Source organism: Sarcophilus harrisii, chromosome 4 (assembly GCF_902635505.1).
Source record: "Sarcophilus harrisii chromosome 4, mSarHar1.11, whole genome shotgun sequence".
In the NCBI taxonomy this organism is placed as follows: domain Eukaryota; kingdom Metazoa; phylum Chordata; class Mammalia; order Dasyuromorphia; family Dasyuridae; genus Sarcophilus; species Sarcophilus harrisii.
The window spans coordinates 399113133-399131199 of NC_045429.1; the positions used below are offsets into that span (position 1 = coordinate 399113133).

At 32.7% G+C, this 18067-nt stretch overlaps 1 protein-coding gene across 4 annotated transcripts in view; it reads left to right on the plus strand.

Annotated features, from left to right (window-relative positions):
• Nucleotides 1-16745, plus strand: part of SNX7 (sorting nexin 7) — a 128488-nt gene extending 111743 nt beyond the window's left edge. For 3 of the 4 annotated variants that reach the window (XM_031967126.1, XM_003769678.4, XM_031967127.1), the window contains one exon: nucleotides 15270-16745. In XM_031967126.1, the coding sequence (XP_031822986.1) occupies nucleotides 15270-15347 (78 nt within the window). In that variant the 3' untranslated portion in view covers nucleotides 15348-16745. Of the gene's footprint in view, nucleotides 1-9043; nucleotides 9113-15269 lie in introns of those variants that run through there. The other variant, XM_031967125.1, reaches the window with a different exon arrangement.
• The last annotated feature ends 1322 nt before the right edge of the window (nucleotides 16746-18067 follow it).

Sequence of the window (18067 nt, forward strand, 5' to 3'; positions counted from 1 at the left end):
GACCAAACACAAAGCCTAGATAAAATATCCAAGAAATCATCAGAGAAAAGATCTTAGATATTTGGGAGCTAAAGGACAAGATAAAAAATATAATCTACTTTAAAATATCCAGGAATATGATAACCAAAATCTTAAACTTGCAAGTCAAAAGAAAAACTACAGTAAGCAGCCAGAAAAAAATAAAAAAGTAATACAGGTACTTAGAAATGATAGAATCACCTAAGACTAAAAAAGAGGAGATTCTAGATTATAGTATTCCAAAAGCACAAGAAAAATAAACTTACAAGTAAAAATAATTTATTCTGCAAAAAATAATCTTATGGGGCGTTTAAGGAAGAATCTTTAAAAGCATAGATTTCCAAGCTTTCCTGTTTAAGAAAAAAAAAAAAAAGTGGTTGGTAGCTAGGTGGCACAGTAGATAGAGCACCAACCCTGAAGTCAGGAGGACCTGAGTTCAAATATGATCTCTGACACTTAACACTTCCTAGTTGTGTGCTGGGCAAGTCACTTAATCCCAGTTGTCTCAGTTAAAAAAAAAAAAAAGTGAATGATTGATTTAAAAAAAGAAGAAGAAGAAGAAGAAGAAGAAGAAGAAGAAGAAGAAGAAGAAGAAGAAGAAGAAGAAAAAGAAGAAAGAAACCTGATCAGAGTGGAATCTTTCATATTAGCACAAGAGACATGAAAGACCAAAAAGGTAAAGGCATGCAAATGACTAGAAGGAGGTTAAATGAAGGGCATGAATTCTATTAGAATGAGAAAAGTTATGTCCCTTTAGATACCTATCTTCAAGGATCATAGAGAAAATATAGGAAAATTAATACAAGATTGGAGAGGGTGGGGATGATTTTGTTCTCTTTTGTTTGAAAGAAAAAGACATGCAGATGGGAAGAAATGAGAAAGACAAGAGAGGACTTTTTGAGTTTTCATAATCTGAGTATTTCAGAAGAAGAGTATATTAACATGGAAAAGTTGGGGGAGGTTGAAAGTGATCATTGTATGAACTTTCTATTTTGAACAAGGCAAAAGAGAATTGAGTACACATGTACACAAATACCACCCCTGCATAAACACCCACCCACAGTATAGAATAGCAATTAATTAATTTTAATAGAGGTAGAGAAAGAAAGCAGAGAGTTTAAGAGGAAGGGTAGAGTTCAGAAGAATAGGTGCAAGTTAAACTTCAACCAAGGGTGGCATGGATCAAAAAAAAAAAAAAAAAAGAGAATGGATGATAAAGGAAATATTATAAGGAAAGGGGCAGTATAGGAATCAATGATTGGGATCTGGGCTAGACAAAGAGGAGGATTAGATCAAAGCTTTTTAAACTGTGATCATGACCCCATATGGGTTGTATAGCTGAACGTGGGGGAGGTCTTAAAAAATTTGGCAATAACAAAAGGTTTCTGAATGAAACATTCAAAAATTCAATGTATAATGAATCTGAAGTGTTTCTGGTACATGACTTCACTGCATCCTTGGTTTTGAATACATAATATATGTACTTAGCATTGTGCATGCATAGATACTACCACTTCAGTTTAGAGGGTCACATAAAAATTTCTCAGGTAAAAGGTAGTTGTGAGTGGAAAAAATTTAAGAAATCCTGGATTAGACCACATCAATTATAATTTATTGATATTGTTTCTATTCTTTTTCTTATCCAAACTTTCTTCTTTGTAAAACTTTGAGAGTGGGATGGAAGATAAAATTATTAAAGAATAGGACAAAGGGAAAAGCACAATTTATAATCATTCCTGTAAATGTGAATGTCCTTTTCCCATAAAATGGAGAATGTAACAGAATGGATTAGAAAATAGAATCCAAAACAAAGAAACAAAACAAAAACATTTGAAACCTAAAGATTCTCTTAGAGTTAAAATATAATGCTGTGGCATTCACCAAAAGTATATTATATTTTTCCTCTAAATTTCTGTTCAAGTACTTTACTACGTCCTTTTTATCATTAGATTAGATTTATTTTAGTAAGAAATTTACAATAGTTTTAATGCTTATTTCTCCATGTAATTTAAGGGATTTTTACTTTAGTTATAATGCCATTTCGTGCACATAAAATTTAGTTTCTTTGCTCTTCTCATTAACTATATTTTTATTATCAACTTTTCTCCAATTATGATTGTCCCTCTTCTTCTTTTGAATATCACTTAGGATAGAAGAGTGAGTTTGTGTAACCTTATCAATAGATAATTGGTCACTAGACGATTAGTTATGGCTGATTTTTGAGGGTTTCAGTGATGAGTAAAATCAGTGATATTTTGAAGTGTTACATCTTTTGTATTCTGTATATCCATGAACTTATCTGAGAGATACAGACAGACAGACACACACAGACACAGACACACACACACACACACGGAAAGAGACAGCTAGACAGACAGACAAAGAATGTGTTTTTGCATTAGTCTTCATTGATAATGTGCTACAATCTATTTATGCCCATCATTTGTTTCTCCATTATCTTTTGATTCTTTAGCGATCATAGTATTCTTTGATTTTTTTTTTTTTTTTAGTCATTCAGCTTCACTAGCAAAATGTTATTTAAGAAGATGGATTTATGTGTCCGGAGTAGTTTGAGATTGTTGAAAATATTGTATCAGTTTTCCAAATACTGTCTTGCTGGGTCTAGTCTTGTTCTGAACCAAACTTATCATATGTCTTCAGTGTCTAAGGTAATTTGTACTGATAAACTAATTCAGTGACATCCCATTATATATCATTATCTTGATAATTGACATTCTTTATCCACTTGTTTTTCTTTTGTGTGTTTTTAAGCATTTTTGGGTGGCTCTTGAGGTGAAGTTTTCTCAAAAGTCTATAAAATAGAGTAGGTCAGACCTTAGGCCTAAATCACATGATCCTATTCCTGGAGGTCTGCAGAGCTAAAAGATCAGATCTTGGGCCCAGAATATAGGAAGTCATATGATCTCAAGGCCTTGAAGTCTCTAAAGGTCAGAACCTAAGTCAGCTCCAGAAAGTGATGTGGTCTACAGGAAGCAGACAACATTGGTGACCATTTGTCTATCCAATGAAAAGACTTGGGTCTTTCGCTATTTTACTAGCTTTACCATTTCTGGCTTTTCAAGTCAGACACCTGTTGGGAGCTGAGATGCCTTATGGAGTCTCCCTTCTTCCTGTAATCCCCTGCTATCTATAGCAATTATTTCTTCTTTTAGAATTCTATTTTAGGAAATCCTCTGTGAGAATGACTAACTCTTTGGTAGGCATATATCTCCCTGCTTAATACCTCATATAATATTAATAACCAGAGAATCACTTAATACACATATTTCTCATATATCCATCAAAATCTTATATGAACTTCAGCTAAAAGACTCATTCATGAACACACTTTCTTTTGGATGACAGCTTGTTGAGCTTTACTTGTATATTTTAAAATAATAATCAACAAACAATAAACCTAATAAAATAACATGTTTTCTATATCTTTTAGTCAGTTATGTAGCTGAAGATCTAACTAGCTATAGAAGGTTGTTTATAAAGTTTATAAAGCTAGATGGCACAGTGGGTGGAACACTGGGTTTGGAATCAGTACTATTTTAATTGAATTCAAATCTGGTCTCAGGCACCTATTATGTGACCCTGGACAAGTCACTTAATCCTATTTGCCTCAGTTTCTCATCTTTTAAAATGAGCTAGAGAAGCAATAACAAACCACTGCACTATTTTTGCCAAGGAAATCCCAAATGGAATCATCAAGAGGCAGACACAACTGAAAATGATTGAATAACAAACAACAATCTTTCTTTTTCATGTTTTCAAGTATACCCTTGTTTTTATGTAGATGCTTTCCCATAAAAGATATTATATAAATTATTGTATTGAAGTTGCTGGTCTCTTTTCACTTCTTTTTGAAATAACACTCATGATTTTTCCCATTTTTCTAGTGTCTTCCCTTTCTGAAATTCCATAAGCTAATTCTTAAATGATTCCTATTATCAGTAACCAGTGATTTTCAGTATGTCTATTTAGTCACTTTAACTTGTATTTTACTTGCCCTGTCTAGTGCCTTTTGCCTTTTTTTTTAAAGAAAATATTCATATTATACTATTGTGAATTGCCTGAATAATCTGCATTCTTATGGCCTCTTCCTTTTTTTTTTAATCCCGAACTATATTTTCCAAAGCATTTTTATCTTTTTTTTTTCCTCCGGTCTATTTTTACATGAAGTCAGCTTGCTATCATTGACTTGGTTTGGAAGGGTGTTATCTGGATCTTCAGAGAATTTCTCAGTATTTCCATCCTCTGCAATAGCTGTTCAGTAATTTTGCATTGTCAGTGGTGTTTTTGTTTTGTTTTGTATTTTGTATTTTCAGCAATGTTTTGTTTGTTTTGTTTATGTTAATCATAAGCCCTAGCCCAAGGATGCCATCAAATATTTCTTATTGGTCCTTTTGATCACTATTTCCAATCATTTCCCCCTTCACAATTCTTTTAATTCTTAATTTCTTTTCTGATAGTTAAAATTTTTTATTTTAAGGTCTTTCATTTGGTCATAGGATTCTTCTTAACACTGCCAATTCTTACTTAATTCTTTCTTTTAAGGAAATATCTTTCAGATAATATTTTCCCATCTCTCTTATTTTAATCAATTATTTACATTCCATCATTTTTAAAAGACACTTAATATCTCTTAATTTTTTAATTTATTGTTTTCTATTTTTATATGTATTATTAAATTCTTTTTTCTTCTCTATTGTAATATCTTAATATTTTTGTGATATCGGGAGACAGCATGGATCTCTTCAGTCTTCTCAACTCCCACATCTTAGATCTACCCTAAAATATTTGTCTTTGGACACACTAGAAGACCAACTGTGTCATTTGTCTCTTTAAGGAGAACCTATTTTTTTAGCTAGCTGAAAAATTTGTTTACATTTACATTTCTAATAATTTATTCTGTTTACTTTTAATAAGAATATAGTAATAATTTATGTCTGAATTAAATATGGAAGAAGAATCTCAACTTTATCAGGGTGACGTTTAAAAATGTGAAAAAAACACTAATCTTTTGAAGTACTGAAGGATAAAATGCAATAATGTGTGGAAATACTTTGAAAAAGCTAATATAATTATAAATTTACTGCCACTGCTTCTGTTACTATCCTAAAATAATTACTAAATTTTAACTATGATTTCTTAAAAAAAAAAAATAGGATGGGATCAAGGCAGGAAGAAAGAAAAAAGAAAAGGAAGGAAGAAAATGGCCTAAGATTTTGTATCAATTGCCCCACAATGCAAATATGCTTTTGCATGTCATATTTAAAAATTTATTTTAAGTAACTGAATGTTCCAAGTGTCAGAGATGGATGGTAGTTCTCAGCTTAACAAGTGCCTACTAATTTTCTTCAAAGATGCAGAATTGTAGACATTGACCACAAGGTGGCGTTTATAGCCAATAAGACATTTCCAGTATTGTACCCTGATGTAATCTTTCTAAGTGTTCTGGCATTATTATATGTGCAAACCTCTCCCATATAGCTCCTTGACAGAGTGGGACAAAGTAGCAATTTTTAGACTAAGAATGATCCAAATTCTCCAACTTATTTTTGTGATATTAGTATTTCTAAAATTACAAAACATGCCTTCCTGGAATCATGCCTATATAATCTTTCAAAATTATAAAGTTTAAATTTGGACTTTTGCAGTATTAGGAAAATTGTTTTTGCATAGTAGCGTAATCTCTTTTTTTCTGAATTAAAGTTAATTCAATCATAATTTTTTAAAAAAAATTAGTGAGATATAAATGACTTTTTAAAAATATTATGTATTTAGTAATCATCAAACAAACTTATCAATATATAAAGGACAAAAAAATTTGTATATAGAAAATTATGTATAGTATGTTTCTTAGTTGCGTATTAAATTTAGCATGATAGTAATAAAATTTTCCTATTTTTGTTCTTTTTGAACTTTTACAATTTTTCTGTTGTTTGTATTTGTTCTTTTTTTTTCCATCTTTCATACTACCTACATCTAATTCCTCAATAGAATATCAAGTAGGTAGAAGCAAATGGATATATTAATCATATCTGAAAATATATGTCTCATTCTGTACCTATAATCCATCATTTTTTTGAAAAGATGAATGGCCTACTTCATTTTCTTAACTTAAACCTATTTTAAAATAATTTTTCCTATATTTTCTTTGCTTTTGTATGTAATAAACAATCTAATAACATTTTCAAAACCATGGAGTTGTTGAATTACAGCTCAGATATGTAGAATCTTAGTGTATTCAATTTTATGGAGTCCCAAAAATAAGATTGTTGCTTGTTAACATATATAAACACTATTTCTCATTTTGGTTGGCACTAAACCTAATTTTGATTACAATCACATTTCCTTTATTTCCTTATATTAGCAGTGCTATTAAATTTAAGCTATAATACTGATTTTTAGTCAATATTTCAAGGCTCGCACCATAAAATTTTACTCTAAAGATACATCATAACAGTTAAGAAGACATTGATTCCTAAAAGAGGTTGCCAGTGGGGTTCAAAGTCTAGAAGATTCTACCATACTAGAAAAGTTCTGAGTAGAGTAATAGTAACAGACTTACTTTGCTTTCTGGGGATCAATCTGGTTAAACACAGAGAGGCTTACTTGCTTCAGTCTGAGTGATTATCTTCTGCCTTTTCAATGCAAAAAAAGGGAGCAGGGGTCGTAAGTATCTTGCAGTTTTAAAATCACATCCAAGTTTTCACTTAATAGTTAGAACTCCAAATTTGCCATCCTTTTCATCACTAAGGACTTCTAGAATAACTTAAATATGGCAAGGTTAACATTCTTTATATAAATTTGACCAAAAGACAAAAAGTTTCAATTAAATGGAAGAGTGATTCAAAAGTTTCCTAGAAGAGGCAGATAAAATAGTTTCAGAGGTTGAATTTATCATGCATTCAATAAACTTTCATGGGATTTTGCTTCCAATCTCTGAGGCAAAAGATTGTGAGAGAAGAATCAGAAAAAGTCAAAAGGACTTTAGCCAAATGAGAAAGAAGGAAATTATGTAGCTAACTTGGAGGACTTTAAATTGATGAAATAGTTCTGAGGTTGAAATTGGGGAGAAGAAATTTGGCAAAATTTGGGAGAATTTGAGTAACATTTGAACAACTTTTTTCAGGGATAGCTACTGGTCTGGAGACTGGTTCAAACACAATTAATTAGTGTAAAAAGGCAGCTAGATGGCACAGTGGATAAAGTACTACATCTGAAATCAGGAAGATGTGACACCAGCTGTGAGGCCCTGAGCAAGTCACTTAACTCTGCCTCAGTTTTATCTTCACTAATTGTAACTGTAATTGAGTTACAGAAGGAAATGCAAATCATTCCAGTATCTTTACCAAGTAAACCTCAAATGGAAGTATGAAGAGTTGGACACAATTGAAAGAAGACTAAACAACAACAAATAGCTTGAAGGAAGATTAAGGAATAAAATATCCACAAATTCATAAAAATTCCAATAAAGGAATTAGAATAAATCCCATGACTTCAAATGTCTATACATAAATGCTTAAAGTTTTAAGTTTTTAAAAAACAACAAGAGAAAATCTTAATGTGAGAAGGCAAATTTTATCTCATAGCTATCACTGAGATTTGGTAGAAAGAAACCTACAACTGGACCATAGCTTTGGATGGATATGACATATTCAAAGGAAATAAGATAAATAAAAGATGGTGGTAAAGAGCTAGAATTTTATATTAAGAAAGTTTACTCATGTGACTAATATGGTTTTTCGAACCATAAAGGTAAAATTATTTGGAGGCAATTTAGGTAAATCTGGAGAACGAAACAGAAAGGTTTTTTTGTTTTTTGTTTTTTTTTTTCCCATTGAAACATTTTAAAGAGCACTTACACTTTGAGTCATTCTAGTAAGAGGTCTTGGAACTTAGTATCTACTAAAATAATCTTTTGTGTAATATTCTTTCTAAAATGTATTGTTCTCTGTTGAGGTTTTCTTGGGGTCTCTGGGAGCAGCCTTCCTTTCATCTCAGTAATCACCACACAAGTAGCCAGGGGTTAAAGTTCAAATCCTTTATTGTCTCCTTCAAAGTCTTGTCTTCACTTGGGGCTCAGCTAGTTTTTCTGGAGGCCTGTCTCTCTCTCCTTGGTTCCGAGAGCTTGAGCTCCCACCTGCCTTCTCTGGCTTCTGAATCTCCCCGACTCCAAAGGTTTGTGCTTTAACCTGCAGCCATCGCAAGGGTGGTGGAATGAATCTGTCTCAGCCTCTGAGAGCTTCTAGTGTGCTTGTCTCTTTTTGGCCCCGAGAGCTTCTTCCATATATGTTCTAGGAAACCATTATTTGTGGTAGGATTAAATCAATGCTAAACTAGATTTAACCATTGTCTCCTCAATTCCACTTAGTACTTACTTTATTTCAAGTTCTGGTCCATAATATCTCCTTGTAGGATTAAATCAATCATACTGAACCATGCTAAATTAGATAACTATTGTCTCTATCAATTCCACTGACTTAGCACCTTGTAAGAATCCTTTGTTTCAAGTTCAAAGTTCCGGTCCATAACACTTTTGTAATTCTTTGAGAACTCAGTCCACTGCCATGTCATGATAGGCATCAGAAGAGAAATTGTGAATTTGGGAAAAAAAAACAAAAAAAAACTGAGACATGAAAATAGCATTAAAATGTTTTATATGGGGGAATTTAGAATGAATAAGAAATATGTATTAATGGCATAATTCTGTTGTTCAGTGCTGTTCAATGATTCACAAAACTTTAGACTCTTTAATCAAAGTAGTGTGGGAAATATGAAGTTGTATGGTTGGACTGTAGCCTCAAGAATCTCTCAGGTTGTAAAATATATGGCTTTGTAATCATTTGCTATTTTAAAGAATTTTCCAAACATAGGGAACAAATTTACAAATTTCTGGGCTTTTTGTCCTCCTAGATGAATAAAGTTAATATTCAAAAAAGTCATGACATCTTAGAAGGGAGTTTGGAAGACAAGTAATCCAAACCCTTTTTTTTTTTTTTTTTTTTTTAAGAGAAGAGGAAATATGCCTCCAGAAGGAAGTTTCTCAGAGTGTCAGGTTAGTTAATGACAGAATTGACCCTCCATCTCTTCCATCTTTGATATATGTACCATGTCTCCTTTGCATCTCCTTTGCTTCTCCAGCATGGCTTTTCTAGGCCATTTATAAATTTTCAGTGTTTATTACTTAACATGACCTGCTTAGTTTTGCTTTTTTTTTTTTTTTTTTTTTTTAAATAAGACAATTTATAGTAAAATCTGTGACATTTAGCACAATCTTAACAGGAAAATTCCAGAAATTATTTTTTATGCTTTTCCATATAAATCTTTAATTTACCAACTAAGGTGAAAAGCCTAAAACTGATTCCCAAGCTTCTCAATATCTAGCATCATCTAATAAGGGCAAAAATCATATAATTCTTTTGCCAGCCTAGACAATAATACTGTCAGAATTGTAACTGACCATAAGATTTAAAGTTGTAGAGGATCTTGGAAAGCACTTAATAGCTTATTGTTATTTTTCTGATAAGGAAACTGAAACTCAGGAAGTCAAACAATTAAGCAGTATTTATTTTAGAGCTTGCTATGTGCCAGGCACTGTACTAAGTACTGAGATTTCAAAAAAAGACAAATATAGTATTCCTGCTCTTAAGATACTCACATTCTAATGAAGGTGACAGCTTACAAGTAATTAAATATGCAAGAAATAGAAATGGATGGAAATAGAAAGCAATCTCAGAGGGAAGGATCTAAAAACAAGATGGCAGAGACCTTGAAGTGGGTCTTGAAGAAAGCCAGGAAATCCAGGAGACAGAAATGAGGAAGGAAAGTAGTCCAAACATGGATGGAAAACCAGTTAAAAAACAAAGAATCAGGAGACTGAGGGACAGCACAAAGACCAGTGTTTTTTGGATTATAGAGTCCACCTGATAGGAAAGTGTAAAAAAAAAAAAAAAAAAATTGGAAATGTTGGAAAGAGCCAGGTTGTAAGGGCTCTAAAAGCCAAAGAGAGGTGATAAAGACATGGAGCAAGGTTCTTTTTCTTTTCAGAGGTTTGCATATATCTGAACTTGATATATCCATAAATTAGATAGCTTTAAATTAATTTTCTGAAGAAAAGTGCCAATGATTTTGATGTCAAATCCCTTCTAATACTTCTTCCCTTTGGAATTTAAGAATGATGTCACTGTCGTTAATTGCTTTCCTGTGTGTAGCTGTGACTGAAGAGATAGATGTTTGAGTAACAGGTGTTTATATATTGTACTTGAATTTGTATTATTTTGTCTGTGTATAACATGTTCAGATAACATTGCTTAGTGGCTAGGGCACTGAGCTTAAAATGAAAAAGATCTGAATTTGAATCTACCTTTGACATATATGATCATTTTGTTTATTGCTTTATAGCCTCTTTTCTCCAAAACTTTTTAACATCAAGGCTCAGGTTAGCTACATTACCTATTCAATGTTATGCTTCTCTGTTCAGCTTTTAAATCCTTTTTAGTCTACTGTAGCCTACTCTTCCAAGTTTATTACACATTACTTCATTTTGTGCACTTTGTATTCTAGCTAAACTGCCTCATTTGCTCTTGCTTATACATAACATTACAAGTCACATTTTGAGATCTTTGCCCAGGATTATAGAATAAATATTCTCTTTTTACCACCAACTATAAGAACTTCCCAGATTTCACACAATTACTTATCTCTCCTTCTCCCCCAGGTTCCATAAAATGCATCTTCTTGAGAGAAGGAGCTATTGTATTTGGTATCCTCGTTGCAATAATATCTAATAGTCATGTTTGAGGTATTTAATAAATGCTTGCTGTTTCAGTACTTGTTAAAACCATACATTTAGGGAGCCTAGAAATAGGACAAAGGTTCCTAAGTACTTAATTGCTACTCCTAGGAAAGTGATTCAAAGTGAATACCCCAACCAAAATCTTGCTAAAAGTAGGTTCCATACTTAACAAGTCATGGATAAATAGGATAACCTTTGACTCCTATGGAGAGATCAGCTTTTCATGACATTCATTTTGGCCTCTTTGAGCTCCCCTAGTTTGAAGATTGAGCTGGAGACTCCTGGGCTAAGTTAGGTATTTGTACTGAGACTCATTCCCTCCCTGAGCCAAACTTGAATTTTCCAGAGGATTGAAGCAGTCAAGACTTGACTGGATTTCTGGGAGCATCTTGCTTTTATCTTGGGCTATTCCAGAGCTAATTATTCAGAAGATACCAAGACTACTTGATTCCCTCAGGTTTCTTCTTTTGGTGAGGCAATTGGGGTTAAGTGACTTGTCCAGGATCACACAACCAAGTGCATGTCCAGTGCCTGAGGTCAGCCTGAACTCAGGTCCTCCTGACTCTTCTCTGCCATCCAGCTGTCCCCTCCCTCAGGTTTCTAAGAGAAGCAACCAGTCTAGGACACATGATAGGGGGAGGCTCCGAGTTGTGGTGGAACCTGAATGAGTGACTTGGGGAGTAGGGTAGAATAATGAACTCTCTTTGTATTCTCATATGTAAGATGGAGCACCCAAGCAGTTAATCTGGTGGTCACAGGTGAATGCCTTGGAGATTTAATACACCAAAAGGGTAAATTGATAGAACCCACTTAAAGAGAATAATATAATGGGAAAAATATGGAATTTAGGGACAGGAAAACTGGATTTGAGTCCTATTTATTTAGTTATGTGACTTTGAGTGAACTTGTCTTTCTAAAAATCTCAGTATTAGACTGTGTTGGGACTTTCAAGACCATTTAGTCTAAAGTATCCTTGAATGCTTTCTTTGGGATTGGCAATTTTTTTTCCAATAAATTTCACGCAGGCATAATTTGATATTTTATCTTATTTATTTATTTTGCTGAGGCAATTGGGGTTAAGTGACTTGCCCAGGGTCACACAGCTAGGAAGTGTTAAGTTTCTGAGGCCAGATTTGAACTTGGGTCCTCCTGTCTTCAGGGCTGGTGCACATCTAGCTATCCCTAACCCTCAAATAAATGTGTGTGTGTGTGTGTGTGTGTGTGTGTGTGTGTGTGTGTGTGTGTGTGAAAGAGAGAGAGAGAGAGAGAGAGAGAGAGAGAGAGAGAGAGAGAGAGAGAGAGAGAGAGAGAGAGAGAGAAAGAGAGAGAGAGAGAGAGAAAGAAAGAAAATGTGTGTTAGTTAATAGCTACTTTATGGGGGAAACAAAATTAAAAAAATAAACTTTCAAACCAGAATTCTAAATATTAATTTGAGATCTTCAAAACAGTTAATATTTGCTGAAGCTTTATGAAAATTTATTTGTTATACTTTCCAAGTTTGTACTACTGCCAGTTTCCCTCTACTTTATCCACTGTCATCAACTCAGTATCTATGCAGAATATGCATGCAAAAGAAAAACCATCACTTTATCAATAAAGCAGTCATTTAACAAGCATTCATTAAGAATCTATTTTGTGCCAGGCTTTGAGGATGGATACAGGAGCAAAAAAGAAAACAGTCTCTCTCCTTAGATAGCTTTCATTCAATCAACCAACAAAATATTCATATATAAACTTAAATATACACACACACATATAATACTTAAAGTTTGAAAGTGATTCCAAAAAGCAAGCAAACAATTGACCCTAAGTCACATGTTCATTTGAGTCTGTAAGATTATTTTTGATGTTGTTTTAGTAAATGGACATTTTCTATAATGGAGTTGCAACCTTTAAATAAGTATTGATTTGTATGTTTCTATATCCAAATAATGATAGCTAATAATAAGACTTTAGGTTGCTTTACAAATCATTTTACAAACCCTAGGAGGATGATACTATTATGATCTCTATTTTATAAATGAAGAAACAGATTGAACTGGGTTAAATGCTTATTCTGCATTATCTAGCTAATAAATGTGTGAGCTAGATTTGAACTCACATTTTCCTGACTTTATATCCAGCATTATCCTCTACTGTGCCTGGAAGAATTTAAAAATTAATTAAATTGCTTTCACCTGATTGATTATATGATTTTAAGAAACTGCCAATTTTATATCTCTGAAATTTCAGTTGTCTAAAATTGATATATTTCCATAATCTTCATATTCATATTTCTGGATCTCAAACCACAAAACAATCTGAAATGTTTGGGGTTGGAGTATTTGCATGTGGAATGTTTCTAGGGATTAATATGGGATTTACTAAATGACATTTAGGTACCACATTTAAAACAGAATTTGACTAAAATTATCTCCAAGCACAAGAGAGTTATAAACAACAGACTTAGCTGGGAGATAAGATCTCTAAATAAGTCCTCCAAGTAAAGCATTGTGTACATCTTATACTGATGACACGTTCTTACTTATTCAACACACTTCATAGGAATTATACTCAAAGAAAGCAATTAGAATAAAATAAATTTTAAGTGTTACCCATCTCATCCTTTTCCTCTGAACTTTCCTGCCTCTTTCTATTTAAATAACACTCATGAACTTTGATTTTTATTCTTAAAACTTGCTTTTGAAGCAATACTGATAAATTTTTCTTTTAGCTAAAATATTCTTAAACCCATCAGAAATCAAAGCATTACAACAAAATTTCAATAGAATGTAAAATGCACATAGAGTATATTTTTAAAGTTATATTTGTCCTTACACTTATGATTAGCAATCCTACTTGGTAACAGGAAATATTAATAATGAAAAAAAAATTGATTACATATAATATGAACACTAACTCATTCTATATGGAATCAAATATGCCTGGTACTATGACCTTGAATAAGCTGATTTTCCTCAGTTTTGATATTTTATTAATTTTATCTGCCTTAATCTCTAATATTCTGTCTCTGTCTACTCTATTAGGAAAGTAGAATATATGTTTTCTCATGTCCTTTCTTTGTGACCATGTTTCTCCTTTGTCTATTTTTGGCTCTGCTTACTTGATTTTACATCAGTTCATATTCAGGCTTCTTATTCCTGTTCAAATTATTCCTATTCAAATATCCATCATATTTGTTGTTTCTTACAGCACCATAATATTCTGTTACATTGATATACCACACCTTTTTTAGCCATTCCCCAATTAATGAACATCTATCTTATTTCTAGTTAAATAATGTCATAAAAAAGTGCTGCTATAATTGTTTTGATGAATAAAAGAGATTTTATCAATAACTTCTTTGGTTTATATGCCTAGTACTAGATTCCATGGGTCAAAAGGTATGGATATTTTTGTTGTTTTATTTCCATAATTCTAAACTGCTTTCTAGAATAGTTGTATCAATTCAGAACTCTACCAACAATGCATTAATGTGTCCACTTTTCAACTATCCTTCCAACATCACCATTCCCATTTTTGTCATATTTGAATCTTTATACAAGAAAGAGGGACAAAAAAAAATCAAGAAGTACTCAGTGGAGAAGGTAGCCATTTGGAGGAGCAGGATGAGGTTGGTAGGGTTTTAGCTGGTAGTAGTAAAAAAGGAGAAAATAGTACAAATGAAATGTGTTCAACAGAATATTGAATAATCCAACTTATAAAGGGCATGTGCAAAAGAGAAGAATGAGATAGAGCAAAAAAAAAAAAAAAAAAAAAAGACCCACAATGGATTGTAGTTCAAATTATAGGAATTTTTGAATGCCAGGCTAAGGAGTGGGGATTTTATTTCCTAGACAGAGGAGAATGTAATATACATTTATAATGTCCTGTGTTATTACCAGCTTTTCAAATATTATCTCATTTGATTCTCACAACAACCCTATGAGGCATATGCTACTATTGTCCCCATTGTAAAGATGAGGAAACTTTTGATTGAGGTAAACAAAGGTTAAGTGACTTGCCCAGAGTCCCAGAGCTTATAAATTTTCTAATGTCCTACACTGTATCCATTGCAATAATGAATGACTCAGGGGGAAGTCATTAAAGATTTTTTTTTAAACAGGCTAATGACTTGAAGAAAGTTGACCATTAAGAAGATTAATATGACATGAAGAAATAAGAGGATTTAAAAGAATAAGAGGCTTTTTCTCAAATACTAGGGAGAGAGAATGAGGGCCTGAACTAAGAAAGTGAGATTAGGAAGTGGGAAGAAATATTATGAATGAAGAATGGTTGAGTGAATGTGGAGGGAAAAGCAATAATGAAAATAATTGCAAGATTTTCAAATGAGTAAATGGGGAAATACAATGAAATTTGAAATTTATCAACTAGTATTGTTTCTGTCAATATTAAAGAAAAGTGAGTTTGTCTAACCTCTGTTTGTTTTCTTTTTTTAAAGTGCCTTGCCACTTGGGAGTCCTTCCTTACAACTCAAACCGACCTTCATCTGGAAGAAATATCTGAAGATAAGCCTTGAACATACTTAAAGACTACTTGCCTAACCTTTGGTGATATAGTGCCTACCAACCAAAGACATTCTTCATGGGGTGGGCTGCGTTTAATATAACTGGGTCAAAATGCAGTCACTGTATCTGGAAAGCCAATAATTTGAAAACTCAGGTACTCCATGGTTCTCACCTGCATTTTGATCATGGTATACATATATATTGCTTAGTTTTAATTCATTTATCCCAAAATTTTTGTCTTTAAGTACTTGCATATGGTAATTGTTTTCTCAGGCATTCTATAATTGGGATGTGACATTTTGAATAGGTTGTAAAGACTACATTGAATAAAAAAAGTTTAATAAGAAATGCCTGAAATTTGATGAATGGTTCCTATCTGCACCATCATGTGTCTCAGATGAAATATACTTTTGGCTCCAGATGTCATCTATGTGTGATGTAGAACAATTTTTTTCTGCATTGCTTGAGAGACTGAATGTTGTTACTAAATGAACACAGCATTTGGAGTAAAATGAGACCTAGATCTGCAAGTTTTTCTGATACCTATTTATGATATAACCATTGAAACTTCTATGAGCCTCATATCACTTATGTGTAAGATCAGGGGTTTTTGTAGTAGATGGCTTCTGTGTTGAGTGTTAACTATGTAATATCATGATCCTCAGCTGAAATTAAGGATTATAACAATCAGTACCAACATATCAGAGTTATCAAGCTTATCAAGTTTGAGAGTGTATTTAAAATGCTATCAAAATTTCAGTATTATTGCCTATCTTTTGGGTGAACTCAGAAATGGGAAATATTACCAAAAAGGATAGTCTTAATTTTCCTAAAAAATTATCTAAACTGTACAATTTCACTTTTATCTGAAGATGATACCAACATTTGCTTTGGTTCCAAATAGATGTTCCATCAGTAGAATTCTGTTTATCATATTAGGGCCTTCTTACATTGACAAAGGAAATCAATGTCTTTTCTTTCCTCATTATGTCAATTAATAAATATGCCTTTCTCAGAAAGTCTTGATGTTGACGTTACTGAAGCTTCTGTGGCATTAAATTAAACTGAGAACCTAGATAGTATCTCAGAATTTACAATCTGTGCGATCTGATGTTTATGATGCATTCAGTAGCTTTCTGTTCAGGTCTTTTACTATCTTGATGCCACATTCACAACCTGACAGCACTGTGGTGTAGTTTGCTCATGAATTAAGCATGAGTTAACAAGTGTACTGGGAATGTTCATTTTTTATTTCCTTGATATTTCTCAAAAGAATCTGGGTTTTTTGATAATGCGTTTTTATAGTGACATGTTAAGAAGTATTACATGGCTCTAATGAGATAAAAAGTGGCCTTCAGAGTAGTTTGGATAACTGTGATATAATAAACTTCTTTAAAAAAATAAGTACATTTAAGACTATAAGCAGGAAGTTTTGACTTAATATTTTCCTCCATCAAAAACATCCTTTTTTGTTGTACCTTCACAATTCAAAATAGATTTTATTTTAGAAAGTGCACATTTCATGCTTTAAAGCATTCATTTATTTTTATTTGTTTATATTAATTTTGCAGTTACATCAAGAAACTGAATTAGCTGATTTTTATTTACTAAGACTTATTGAAGTCATACCTGTGTCATATCACTGTCATATCTAATGTAAAAAACCAATTTTGGTTATTTGATTTTGCTGCAAATTAGGAAGATTTATGAATTCCTTCAAAATATTTTAAAATCACTACCAAATGCATAGAGAACTAATGGAAGCACCAGGAGATTTTTGAAAAAAGGTGATCCATGAGATGACAGTAATTAGCAGGAAAAAAGGAAAAAAAAAAAAACCTGGAATTTGAATTGCTTTATGTAATTAAAATAAGAAACATTTATACTTTGGGTAGTTTTCAAGTATCCAATAATAGATTCAACAAAATAGAGGGAGCTTCCAGCAAGCATTTACCAAAGCATATCTTATATATCAAGCACTGTGATAAGTCTTGGGAATAAAAAGAAAATAAAAAACAGTAGTATTTCTCAAGAAGCCCCACAATCTAATATTAAGGGAAACATGGAACAACAACGTACAAAATATATACAGAATAAATCAAATATAATTTCAAAAGTAAAGCATTAGCATTTAAGGGATCAAATAAATACCTCTTTGAGGAGGTGGGATTTTAGCTGAGACTTGAAAGAATCAAAGAGATGAAGGTCAGAAAGAAGAACATTCTAGGTAAGGGGAATTTGCTGTGAAAATGCCTGCATTGGGAGGTGGAGTGTCTTATTTGGGGAACAACAAAGGGGCCAGATGTAGAATCTCTGAAGAGGAGCAGAAAAGAAGAATCCTGGAAAAGTGGAAAGGATATAGATTAGAATCAGCTTTAAAAGGAAAAACAAAATTTTATATTTGATTTTGGAGGTAATATGGAGCCAGAATTGTTTGAATAGAGGGGTAATATGTTCAGATCCGTGCTTTAGAAAGATCATTGTGGTAGCTGAGCATTGGGTAGATTAAAATGGGGAGAAGTTTGAGACAGACCAACCAGTAGGTTATTATAATAGTTCATGTGTGTGAAAATGAAGACCCATATACAAGAGTAGAAGCAGTAGGAGAGAAAAGATGTTATGAAGGTCAGATTTACAAGACTTGGCAATAGATGGGATAAGGGAGAAAGAGTGATGAACTGAGAATGATGCCCAAATTGTAAGCCTGGGCTACTTGAATGATGGTAGTTCC